General features: G+C 41.2%; 1 protein-coding gene across 2 annotated transcripts in view; it reads left to right on the top strand.

Moving 5' to 3' along the window:
• CSMD2 (CUB and Sushi multiple domains 2) overlaps nt 1-14,152 on the top strand; it is a 616,956-nt gene that overhangs the window by 423,940 nt on the left and 178,864 nt on the right. For both annotated transcript variants that reach the window (XM_017527996.2, XM_017527992.2), the window contains 2 exons: nt 754-942; nt 6,404-6,573. In XM_017527996.2, the coding sequence (XP_017383485.1) occupies nt 754-942; nt 6,404-6,573 (359 nt within the window). The remainder of the gene's footprint in view (nt 1-753; nt 943-6,403; nt 6,574-14,152) is intronic.

The raw sequence follows: 14,152 nt of genomic DNA, 5'->3' as shown, positions 1-14,152 counted from the left end.
CACCCACCTGTCACATCCCTGGATTCGCCTGGCCAATGGGACATATCCAGCCAGTGAGACTCAACCCTTATGGGAGAGACCCTCCTTCTCCTCACGCAGAGCCCTGGAGGACTGCATCCTGAAGGGAGATGTCCTTGCAGGCCAGGGACTAGTCATTTCTATGCTGTTACTAGAGGCCCCAGGCAGGGCTTTGCCCATAAATGCCACCAGTCATGCTTGCCGACTGCCTCAAGTACCAACATAGCGGAGACATGGCTTCTAATCAGGCAGTTGGTATGTCTTCCTCAGTGGGAGTTGCCTGAGGCTGGGTCATGTATTTTGACCTTCTAGAACCCGCTGGTTGAATTTATCTATTTCAGTGCCCAGAGAGAAGGAAGCAGGAGAGCCTGTGAGCCCCAAGGCACAGGTTAAAATGGAGGTGAAGGGACAGCGCAGGGAGGAGCTGAGTCCTGAGGCTCCTCAGAAGTCCTCCCGGGAAACTTGTCTGGGAAATGCTGTGCCCTTTCCCACTGCTCATAGCGGGGGTGCGGACTGCCTGCCCTGACCTCCCCATGTTTCTTTCTGCCTCAGCTCCCCTCCAGCTCTCACTTCTTGTCTCATCACCTTTGGTGGGCCAGTGCACTCAAGCTCTCTGCTCTGTCTTTTGTTGTTCCTGGCCCTTTCCCTCTGGTGTTTCGCCTGTGTGTTCCCATATTCTTGCTCTGTGTCTCCCTGCGATGTCTCTGAGGAAGATGTTTCCTGCTGCCTTTCCAGAATATGACTTGGAGCCCTGTGAGGAGCCCGAGGTCCCGGCCTACAGCATTCGGAAGGGCTTGCAGTTTGGTGTGGGCGACACCTTGACCTTCTCCTGCTTCCCCGGGTACCGTCTGGAGGGCACCGCCCGTATCACGTGCCTGGGGGGCAGACGGCGCCTGTGGAGCTCGCCTCTGCCAAGGTGTGTTGGTAGGTGGTCACGTGCTTTCATTTTGCTTCACTAATGGGGTGGGCCAGATTATAGTCAATTGATGTGAGGTGGTGGACAACACACGGGCCAAGAGGCTAACTGAGCCCACGCTTAACCTGCAGTGGGACCTGGGGCATATAACCTAACCTCCTTCTGCTCCAGCCTCCTTATCTGTAAAATAGGGATGGCAGTCCCTGCTTTATCAGGAAGTTCTGTATAAACTAAAGTGACCTTTACAAAGTAGGTCTACAATGGACACTCACATGAAGTTGACTTTAGTACTTTCACCTCCCCACCCTTAGCACACAGACCCATGGTTTAAGGATGCCTCTTGCCAAGGAATCTGGATGGGCACTAGATGGGTCTGTAGGAGGGGTTTATGACCTTTGCCCAGGGGGAGTCCCCATCTGGTGGAGCAGATGGGTGCTTTTACTAATCCAGTGGCAGTGCTGACTCTCAGAGAAGCCTTAGGAAGACTTCATCCACTCAGCAGGGGAGGACAGAAGGAACAGGGACAGGGTCATTTTTAGTGTACCCACTACATGTCAGGCATCTGCTAGGTTCTGAAGATACAAAAGTGAACAAAACAGAGAAATTCTCCACTCCTGTTCCACATTCTGGTGCGGGGGGACACAAGCTGTGAATACATAGACGTGTGATGTGTCAGGCAGTGTTGTGGCATACGGAGAAAAATTAAGTCAGCTTAGAAAGTGCTGTAGCTAGGGTTGCTTTTTTATAGCGATCATAATAGGCCTCTCTGATGAGTTGACATTTGGGCAGAGATAGATATCTTGGAGAAGAGGGAACAGAGGACCAGGACCTAAACCGTGAGGATGCTCAGTGTTTGAGGAACAGCTCAGAGGCCAGGCTGAAGCAAGCGGCAGGGAGAATAGGAGATATGGAGGTTAGATGCAGCTGTTGCAGGTTGGAACCAGGCCCTGCCTGCCTCCTTGCAAGAACTTTAAAGAAGCCTGTTTGGAGTGCTGTGCCCAGAGAGTAGGGGGACACAGGTATTGTCCCCAGGGGCAGAGTGATTGCTGTCTCTCCTTAACGCATGAGGCCCCTGGGTGCCTGCTTGCTCAATCCTTATCATGTAGGTCTGGATAAAATACTAGCTGCATTCATGGAGTATTTTCCATGCTCACTGTTAGCCATGGAACTCACGTAAAGTGAAATATTATATAAAACCCCATAAAAATATACAAAACACATCAAAGCAGCACTGCACTGACTGAAACAGGGACCAGCATCTCAAAAGCCAGTGAGGTCAGCTGTGCCTGAGACAAGTCCATGGAACCCTCAGGCTGTGCCAAGGACAGCTTAGACAGGCTGGCCATATGGGCCAGGCCCAGGCTGTGCAGTCATGCAAGCCAAGGTGGGGTCACTGCTTTGCCACTTACCAGCGCTTAGATCTCAGGCAGGCCAGCAAACTCTCTCACCCTCAGCTTCCTCATTTATGAAACAGGGATAACAGCCTCCAACTCACAGGCTTTACTCTACATTAGATGGCATTATTTACATAAACTAAGAGGTGGCATATAATTATCATCATTTTGCCAATAACCTTTTTATCTGTATTTATCAATAACCAATTATCATTATTTTGCCAATAACCTTTTACGATCTCATAAAGGAAACATTAAAACAAAGAGCTGCAGAATTCCATTTCTGCCCAATTAACCATGGAGTGTATTCCTTCTCCTATAACCATCCCCAAAGGCATCCACCCACCCTGACCCGGCCACACACACTCAGTAACACATGGAACCCCCCTAGGAAGGTTCAGCTCATATCTGGCTGCTAGCAGCTCCTTTAGTCTCTGAGAAAACATCCTCAGCTAAATGGTTCTGGGGGAAACTCTTCTTGAATGGGATTAACCAGGACCACAGATGCACACAGCCCGTAAGCTCTTGCCTCATTGATCTCATTACATAAATTCATTCTTTATTATTCCAATTACTGTTTGTTCATGACACCTCACAATATTTTCATTATTATTACATTTGTCTTCTGTTTCACATGTTATTAATAACGCATGGCAATTATAATCACCTCTAATTACCACCAGCCCTGCTGCCTAGGATCAGGCTGGAAGTATCTCAGGAATGCCCACTGGGGGTGCTCCTAGTCGCCATGCAAATTGGATGATTTAGTCCACATAGTTCTACCAGAAACGTTTCCAGCCGAGAAGAAGATGAACAGCTCTGGGCTTTAATTCGCGGTGTGATGTGGGTGGTGGGGAGGAAGGTGGCATAGCCCCTGACCGCAGGGACCCCTGAATTTGTTGTAGAAGAGGCAGCCCTGACCCCAGGGACCCCAGTCTGCAGCAGGAGACAAGACCCTATCCTTGGGAATCCCGGTGTGATGGAGAAGACCTAACCCTCTGCCTCAGAAGCCCCAGGCTGATGGATAAGATACAGCCTCTGCCCTTAACAAGATCCCTTCTGATGGGGGCAACAGAAGTCACAGATGCCAGAATCAGCCACAGCACTTTCCTGTGGATGTGACTGCTTGTTTCTCTGGAACATTTATTTGTTTCCATTTATGCCTGTGTTTGGCTTCTCAGTGTATCTGTTCACCTCCCCTGTTACTTTGGAAACTTTCCCGGAAGCAAGCCCCCCATCCCTCTACCCCTCCTGTCCCCTTCCTGGTGCTCAGAACAAAGGCCTAACAGGGAGTCAGGACCTGGCAATTGGCCAAGGACTGGCCATATCTAAAGCTATCAGCCCTCCTTGTAAAGGTGTCAGGCGTATGGGAAAGAGGAAAGGCTCATGCTGGGGCATATGGCTCTTATGCAGGAAGCAGGGCCAGGAAGGAAGTCCAAAACACACCAAAGCCCATGTTTAAGGGAAGCCAGCTGTCGAGAATTAGACAGAGGGCAAGAGGCATCAGGAACCGTGAGGGTGCGGTGAGCCTCAGGCAGCTAACACGTGCTTCCCATTAGCTTCTTAGGCTTTCTGCCAGTCCCAGAATGCAGGCAGTTAGGGCTCCAAATGGAAGCAGGCAAGCCACATAGATTCACCTGGGACATTGGTGGAGAGCCTACTATGTGCTAACCATTCCCCTATATTTATCTATCTTATATATAAAATCTCACCCTTTTATTCTACAGTCATATGAGAATGCTATTATTGTCCAGATGAAGAGACTGAAATTCAGAAGTTCAGAGAGTTGACACAATGTGTCTAACTCCAAAGTCCATGATCATCCCATTGCACCACAGGTCTCTGCCTAGAGGTAGAGGAGTGATAATGATCTCAGAGAAAATGGAGAGATGCTTGAGAAGGCTGCCCATGTGATGTGACTGAGTAATAAATGTTTACATATGCATGGCCCTCAGCAACCCTGCCCCCCACCACAAATCCCCACTCTCATCTGAGATCTCCGAAGAAATGTACATGTGATGGAAACATCTGTGTAAATTACCAACAGCCTCTGCCCCCAAGGAGCCTGTCCACCACTGTCCCTTGAGTTTTATGAGCCATCTCAGCACATTCATCATGATACTTGGAAGTTTTGCAAACAGACAAAGTTTAAAATTACTGTAAAATATACAAAACATTAGCCAGGCGTGGTGGCATGTGCCTGTAATCCCAGCTACTCAGGAAGCTGGGTCAGGAGAATTGCTTGAACCCGGGAGGCGGAGCTTGCAGTGAGCCAAGATTGTACCGCTGCACTCATGTGTGGGTGACAGAGCGAGACTCTGTCTTACGAAAAACAAACTAAAAATGAAAGTATTGTAAAGTTAGATTTATCCTCCAAGAGAAATCAATGAGGCCTTATATAAAGTCTTAGGAAACTGAAGCTGGTCTTGAATTGAGCAGGACCCAGCGAGGAGGGTCCATTGAGAAAAGTAGGGACTTGGTGGTGGGACGTATGGCCCCCATCTTCAAAGGACTAAGGAGCAGCCTTGGGGACAAGAGAACACACAGACATATAACTAAGCCCATGAGCAGTTCAGCTCTGAAGGTTTCCATGTGCTCGATCTGTGCTGCCTCAGCCTAGTATGCTTCTGGCTTAGGGTAATTAGGGGTTAACTGTAAGATCCAAGCAGTGACCCCTTGGTCAACCCCAGGACTTTTCCAGCCACAGACTGTGCCTAGACTAAAGGACGCTGAGGGATGGTTTAGAGAACGCAGACTTGCTACCAGCCACCTGAAAGATTCAAGGCATGCTCCAAATTCCCCATATGTCCACATGGATAATGGGCCTGCCATCTGGACTTGTATTTACATACTTCCGGAGCCTAATTATTATTTTTAGGACTGTACATCTTCAGAGGTCAGTGTATTCCTTATCCATTCATTCATTCATTTCTTTTCAGTAAATATTTATTTTACAGACAATCCAGGCTAAGGCGTGGAAATTCGTTGGTTCATCCAGCATGACCCTAGCCCTCAAGTTACTGACAGTGTAGGTGGGTGACACAGACAGGCAGCAAGAATCAAGGTGCAATATGAGAGTTACTCAGATACAGGGAGAAACAGGGAGGGGCCTCCCAGTGATTAAAGATCCCATTCCTCCGTGCATACCCTGCCATGAGCCTGCCCTACCCATGCACTGAGTGGGTGTTAAGGAAACAGTAACACGACCAAGCCCCACAGGACCCACAGTGCAGCAGAGGACATAGAATTGTTAACAAATAAGTCAAGTAGAATGGGATGACTGCTATAAATAAAGGTATGAGAATAATGGGGAAAGAATAACTAATTCTGGAGGAGGAGAAACGGATTTCCAGAGGAGAGTGTGATTTCATTAGCCGTTAAATGAAACAGGCTACAATGGGACTATGCTAAAAACTTTCCCCAGGACCCAGGAGGTTGAGTTCTCAGTCCCCTCCTCTTCACGAATCAACAGAGAGACTTGGTCTGAGTTGCTGAGTACCTCGTTCCTTATCTTTAAACCAGAGATGATCATTGTGCCTACGTGATGGGGCTGGCTGTTGTGACTAATGGCTGAAATGGTCCTTGTAAACTGTCAGTCATGCTGTTTTGCACCTAAGGGTTAGTGATTATGATGTGATCTTGCCCCCTCTTAGTTTCTGTTCTGTGGTACTGAAAGGCTTCATCTCTCCTCACTTAACTGCCTCCCTCTTCCCCTGACCTCCTCCTTGGTCATTTCTATTGCTATGCTACTATATGAACAGGTATGTGGAAGGGCTGCTTAATAGCACCGTGAAATTGTAAAGGGTGCCTGTCGGGTTAGTTTCTGTTTCTATAGACAGATAAACAGAACAAGAGGCAGAACAAACCAGGCAGCACCGTAGGTAGGAAGGTACTTTTTTTTTTACATTTGTTAGGCATCTCTATAGACAGTTCAACAACTGGACAGACACATAGGCATATTGGCAGGTAGACAGGCAAACGACTTGTCATCTTTGTCAGGTTCTCCAGAGCTGTGAGTTGCTTTCCGGATGCAGCTGAGGGGGTTAATCTGTGGTTATTGTGATTCTCTTTCCAGCTGAGTGTGGGAATTCAGTCACAGGCACTCAGGGTACTTTGCTGTCCCCGAACTTTCCTGTGAACTACAATAACAATCACGAATGCATCTACTCCATCCAGACCCACCCAGGGAAGGGGATTCAGCTGAAAGCCAGGGCATTCGAACTCTCTGAAGGAGATGTCCTCAAGGTAAAATTGATCAATTTTAGAGTATGTGTGTTACAGTATGCAGAAGTCTGGTCAATATTCCTTTGTCTCTGTGCGAATGATTCAAACTTTCTCCTTCCTTCCTGAGTCCTAAAATACTCTCCTCACTCATCTGGGAGAAAGAGAGGACCGAAAGAGAGCGGTATGTGGGTATCTAAGAATATGGTTTTAGATTTTGTTTAGAAGCTGCCTGCTACCAAATGCATGTGTAATTGAGTATGAACTGACTACATAATAAAAGATAATAATTCAACTTCGGAAACATGGCAAAACCCCGTCTACAAAAAATACAAAAATTAGCTGGGTGTGGTGTTTCATGCCTATAGTCCCAGCTACTGGGGAGGATGAGATGGGAGAAGCCAGGGAGGTTAAGGTTACAGTGAGCCATGATCATGCCACTGCACTCCGGAATGGTAACAGAGTCAGACCCTGTCTTAAGAAATAATAGTAACAACAAAACAATAATAATAATAATACGTTGGGTTGGAGCAGCCAATTGATCCAGTTTTCCATTTTGAACTCTGACCATCAACATGAATAATGAAGAGTTCAAAGAATGTGTGTATATATGCATGTGTGTGTTCATTTGTGTAGCTATATGTTTATGGATATAAATGCTTTTATAAATATGTTTCCACATGTGTTGGAATCAGTGTCTATGTATTTGGTTTGGGGATCTGTGTCTGTGCACACTTGTGTCAGTGTATTGTGTATATGTGCACTTGTGCATGTTTTCAGTGTGTTTTAATACACTAACAGGCTATTACAGCAGTTTCAGTGTACCACTATGGTGGCCTGGTGTGGCAGTGGGGTTAAAGAAAATGTATTTAGGACATATGTAAGAGAAAGAAATGACAGGACTTGGATTACAGAGAGGGTCATAGAGAGGGATTTGTTAAGACACTGAGCATACATGTCTTGTATTTCTTTGCATAAATACAAAGAATGTGTGATTGAGTATCTCCAATAATGTGTGGTGTGTGTCTGTGTAATCAAAGAGTTGAGTTTGGAGAATTTATGAAGAAGCTGCCTTAAAAAAATGAATAAGGAAAGCCTCATACAAAGCATGTCCATTTTCATCCTAGGCCAAGGAATTTTTTTTAACTTTTTCTAATATAGTTTTATTCCTTGTAGCCAGAGAAGTCCTTACATTAGAAAAAGTTGAACCAGAGCCCACTACTCTGGAAAACCCAAAGAGAAACCACTAAATTTCCATGCTTTCAGATTATCTCCAGATGTAATGAATGTGCTATCCTTTTTATGTACAGATGATGGATATTCTTGGCCAACCCCCTGGGGTATATGTCCTCTAGGGTGTGTGCGTATGTGTGTGTGTGTGTGTGTGTGTGTGTATGTATGTGTGTGTGATTGAAATGCATTTCTCGCTCTTACATAATCCTGTTTGAACCCAAGAAGATGCACTTATGAGATGACTGGATGAGATGCATGAAATGGGATAGAACAATCCCATTGGCTTCTTAAGCTCTGCTTTCCAACCCCACATAAAAACAGTGTGTGTCTCCCAAAAAGAGAACACGAAACAAGGGCTTTATACCCTTCGGAGAACCATGTCTTTAGGCGTCACCCTTACCCTCACTTCTCTCCATCCATTTGAGCCTCACAAGCTGCAATCAGTACAGCAGTGCCAGAGGGACCTCCTCTCTGTAGAGGTGCAGATGGAGTGTTATGAGCTAGGCAATTCAGAGACCTACTTGGATGAAGGCCATTAGCACAAAAAGCCAGCTTTGAGGCACAGGTTACAATTTTCAGGTTTTGAAGGGAATATAAGTAATGGTTCTGTGTAAGTGACCTGATGGAGCCAACAGAAATGGCTCCTAGGTTGCTGGAGGTCATATGGATTATTGCCAGTGCCCATGCTTCCTCACTAAGGAGGTCTAGATTGGAATAGCACCTAAGACGTAATTAACTGGTGTGAACATTCAACTGTACTGTCAAGGTTCTGGCTTCAGGGTTAGGTGCGCAGCTTAGTAGATAGGCAGAGAGAGTCTTTCTGAGGTGGTCAGAGTAAGAAAGGAGGAGGGACATGGGGCATAAAACCCAGGTCAGAGTTTGGGGAGGACTAACAGAGGATGCAGGAGCCCAGGTAGTGCACACACAAACACACACATGCACATGAACACACACATTCTTTAGCACCAGGGTAGGAAATGCTCCTGCTACGGCCTCTTTGAGTTTAGTTTGTCTGCTCCCTTAGAGACTGCTGAGTGTTTCCATTTTCCCTCTGTAATGGTGTGCCAACAAGAAAATTAACTAGATATGTGTAAATATTCAGCAGATAAGAGGAAGGAGACATGTCTGAGGAATCAGAACTAATTGCCCCTCTGTAAGCAACAAAGAACAGAAACATACTTTAAAAGCTCCTAATTTGTATTCTTAAGAAAATTTGAGAGAATATTATATTTATGACACAAAAATAGGCAATAATGAAAACAGAGCAATCTTAGATAAGGAGAGATTGAACAGAGATGAAAAACATGATCACCCAATTAAAAATGGAATGGAGGCAATGAACGGAAGATGGTGAACCACAGAAAAATGAAATCAGTTTATTAAAAGATAAATTTGAGAATTACTCCCACATCTCATAAGGAAATGAAAAAGAGGATTATTTTATATTAATAAAATGGATGATCAATCCACAGTAAAACTTCATGTGCCAAATAACATAGCATGAATAAATTAAATAAAAACTCCTGGAAATGTAAAAAAATTTAATAAAGTTATAGTCATCATGGAAGATTTTAATATAACTCTGTAAGTCTGTAACATATCACCTAAGTTAAAAATAAATAAGGATTTGGGTAGCTTGAATAGTGTAACAGAATAAGTCAGAAGAAAGTAGGAGAAAAATACTTTTAAAGATAAAGGCAGAAACAACTACAGAAAGAGAACTAAAAAACAATAGCAATTGTCAACACAACCAACTGGGTTCTTTGAAAAATAACTAATAAAATAGACAAAACTGGCAGAACTGATCAAAGAATAAAGAAGACACAAGTACATAATATTAGGAATTGAAAAGGGACATAATCAAAGATATAGGAGGGATTATGTAAATAAAAAAATATTTAGGCATTGTGCCACTGCACTCCAGCCTGAGCAAGTGAGACCCTTTTAAAAAAATAAAAATAAAAAGATAAGAAGGAAAATGTTCAGGAACAACTGTAAGCCAAGAAATCTGAAAGCTCAAATGAAACAGAAATTTCTATTAAAAAAAGGAATAATATGAAAAAAATCTGAAAAAAAACAATAACATTAAAAAATTGTAATTCCCCCATATTTTCTCTCAGAAGCCCCAGGCCTTAACTATTTTACAGGTAAGCTTTACCAAAACTTCAAGAAGCAATTAATCTTTGCAATAAATGGTTCAGAAGAGAAGAAAAATAAAGATCGATCTCTCTACTCATTTTTTTTTAATGAGGCAAGTAGAAACTTTGGGATCAAAGAGTAAAATTATGATCACCGGGGGATTGAGGGAATGGGCAGATAATAGTCAAAGTATATAAAGCATCAATTAGACAGAAGAATTAAGAGTTTTTTTTTCTTTGAGATATAATGACATCACAGTGAATATAGCAAATAATAATGTATCATACATTTCAAAATCACTAAAAGAGTAAATTTGAAATGTTCTTGCCACAAAAAAGGTAAGTATTTGAGGTGATGATTATGTTAGCTTGATTTACTAATTCCCCATTGTATTTATAAATCATAACGTTACCTTTTACCCCATAAATGTCTGCAGCTATAATTTATCAATTTATAATTTAAAATAAAAATTTTTTAAAGAACAGACATCAGAAACTATTAGGGCAGTCTCACTTATGATCATAGATCTAAAAACTCTTGAGTACATATCTGATTGAATTTGACTGTGTATTAAAACAAAGATGACCAAGTAGGTTTGATTCCAGGAATGTGAGGATGTGTCAAAATTAGAAACGCTCATAATGTTGTTTGTTAGACAAGCCATATGAAATTGCTACTTTTGTAGGTCAAAACTGTTAAAATATTGGCAACTTCATCGTTCAACCTAATATCCTATAAACACATTAACAAACAAAAAGATATTATCCTACTAATACACCCCAAAACATCATGTGATTAAATTCAATACCCACTCATGATTTTTAAAAATATCTCATAAAACTACAAATAGAACTTTCTTAACTTTATAAAAACATTTCTACCAAACGCCTACAGCAAACATTATAGTTAATGGCAAAACTTCCTAAAGATTTCCAATAAAGGCAATAACAAGATCAATAGTTCTACTATCACCAGTAGAATTCAGCATTGTACTGAAGAGCCAAGCCATTACATTTAAACCAGAAAAAGAAGAAAAGGAACTATAAAAATTAGAAAGGAATATAGAAAACTGTGTCTTAGTTTCAAAACTACAAAACAGTCAACTAATAAACTCAAAATCAATAAGAAAATTTACAAAGCTTCTGGTGTTTCTATAACCAAATAAAACTTGTAATCAGGAGGGAAAGTCTCATTTATAATACAAACAAAAACAAAAGACACCTGGAAATAAGCCCTCCAAAATGTGCATAATCTTAACTGAGAGAATAATAAAACTTTATTCTGATATTGATGTAACTGAAATAAATACAGGGAGATTTCATGCTCATGGATGAACAGAGGGTATGAACAGGCAGGCAATTCACAGAAAAGGAAGTAAGAACTGTTGATAAACATATAAAAAGATGCTCAACTTCAATGGTGATCATGGATTTACATATTAAAATGAGATACCACTTTACACCCATCAAATTAGAAAACATCATAATACCCGAAAATACCAAGTATCAGCAAGGGTATAAAGCAATGAAAGCTGTCAGACTTTGCTGGTGAGAGAGCAAATTGGTATTCCTTTTCAAAGAGCAATCTAGTAATATCTAACCAAATTAAAGATGTGCCATCCCTGCAACCAGCTCTTCCATGCTAGATGTGTGCCCGAGAGAAACTTAAGCACACGTGTGCAAGCAGACATGCAGGCATATTCATAGAAATTATGTTTACATATTGTAATTGTGTATATGTGTATATGAAAGCTTTCTGCTTAGCATATTCATTTTGAAACCAGCCATCTTGCTGACCTGCTTTATTGGATGTAATGGATGTGCATATATTCCCTTGGATTTCTTAGGGAGACATTTCCATCACCTGCACGTAATGATGAATTGGACCATCAGGCAATATCCCGTTAGGAAATAAATGTATACAAAGACCCATTTCCCAATAGCAGTCAAAAATTTTAAAATACTCAGGAATAAGTACAGAATGTGAGTGAGAGACATGAAAGACAACTTGATTAAATTGAGCCAGACACCACATATATGGATTGGAAGACTCAGTATCACACAGATGCATTTTTCTCAAATCCATCCATGCATTTAATGTAGCTCAGAATTACACAAGTTTTGTTTTGTTTTGGGGGTTTTTGTTTTATTATTTTTAATTCAGGAAAATTCTCCTTGGGTTTAGTAGAATACATCTGGGAGAATTTTTTTTAAGTTAAAAGAAGACAAGTTAAGACTTTTCCTACTAATTATCTAAATATATTGTAAAGCTATGGTAACTAAAACAGTGTGGGTCATGCATAGGAATAGATAAATAGACAAATGCAATAGAATAGAAAGTTGACAAACAAAACCAAATTTATATAATTATATGTTAATTATATATGTGACAAAGATGGGTTTAAAATGGGTAGTGTGTGGAATATATACAGAGTTTAGCTAGATGGCTAATCTATCAGGGAGTTAAGGTAGAATTTTATATCATATCCCAAAATAAATCCCAGATGGATTTAAGGACATGAATTCTAGAGGAAAATATTGGTTTATTTAACATACATTTACTAAGTGAGCCTTATGTGCCAGAGCACATATTGTGGTCGCTGATATGTAAATAATTATATTGCAGATTGGGTTAACTTTTATTATAGAAATTCCTGAAGCCATTTAAATGCCATTATGGAAAAAAATACTTAATGACTTTAAAAATATACACATTATATTAAATGAAAGAGCAGGTTGCCCCATAGTATCTATAATTTGATCTTATTGTTATAAAAAGTATTTTTAAATAAATGTATACAAGGAAATAAAGGGATAGAACAAAGCCTAGAAAGATACTCACCAACATGTTGTAAGTCCTGAAAGTTATTTGCACATTTCTGTTTTATAAGTTCTTCTGCAATTAATATTTTATTGTAATGATGCAAATAACATTTTTGTTCTTAATGAATTAGGGTGAATTATGCTTGGAAACTAAGGAAAGTATCCTGTTCCAATCATACTTTTATTAATAAACCATAATTTCTTAACAACTCATATATCCAGTGACTGTTTAAATTTCCAATTATCTCATAGATGTCATAATATTTTTAAAATTTATAGTTTATTTGAATCAGGATTCAATAAGGCCCACACATTGGATTCATTGTCTCATGTGTTTTTTAATCTATAGGTTTCTCCCTCCATCTCTTTTCTTTTCCTCTTTGTAACTTATTTGTTGAGAAAATCAAAGCATTTATTCGGTGGAATTTTCCACTCTGGATTTTGCTGAATGCCCTCACAGGGTATCATTTTGTATGTTCCTCTGTCCTCGGTATTTATTGCCTGTAAGTTGCAAATTGGATCCAGTGGCTTGACCTGATCAGGTCTGATATTTTTGGCAAGATAACTCTGTGGGTGGTGGTGTATCTTTTATTAAAGAAACACATGGTGTCTGATTGTGTTTCTTACTGCACCTGGTGTTTATTATTTCTTATTGCAATTGATGATTCTTATTCTATTGATGATAAATGCCTTGATCCATTAATTTCCATATATGTTTCAGTGGGTAAAAATATTTTTGTAACAAATTAGGCTAAACTCTTTGAACTTGTATTATCTTGAGGTCTGTTGGAACCCTTGAATTCACTCAGTCTATCAGTGATATACAGCAGTTACACAAGGATCTGGAAACAGACTTCAGGCTTCCAGGAGCCTAAACACATCTCTGTAATATACAACACTGTTAGCTTGAAGAATGGCTTCTTTTAGAAAGCTTTGCTTCATAAATAGTACAATGGAAATATTGTTTCAATTTGCTGGCAGCTGGCACCACATTGTGTGCCATGCACAAATATTCATCACCCACTCATAGATCCCATCTTTGATATTTACAAAAGCACCAGGGGGTCTTTCACTCAATCACAACTTCTATTGTTATTTGTACAATTATCTGGAAAGGAGCAGCAACCTCAAAACCTGGGGAGCCAGTTCATTATTCTGATGATTGTTGTCTTTGCTGCGGCTCAGAAGTTCAGGGGACAGATGGGAGCAAGGGAAGCCAGATGCCTGTACGATTCCACCCTTGGCAAGCCCAGCAAGTCCTAGCTGGAGCCCTCATTTTAGGATGAAAGAGGCAGAGACTGAGCTTGGGAAGGAAAAATCACCATGGTCATTTTAACTATATCCCCTCTGGATCCCAGGGATGACTTCCAGTAGAGTGGTCAAGACAGGCTACTGCCACGGGGGGTGGG

The sequence above is a fragment of the Cebus imitator genome, unplaced genomic scaffold, assembly GCF_001604975.1.
Source record: "Cebus imitator isolate Cc_AM_T3 unplaced genomic scaffold, Cebus_imitator-1.0 Scaffold51, whole genome shotgun sequence".
NCBI lineage: Eukaryota > Metazoa > Chordata > Mammalia > Primates > Cebidae > Cebus > Cebus imitator.
This window is presented reverse-complemented; position numbering and strand designations above follow the sequence as displayed.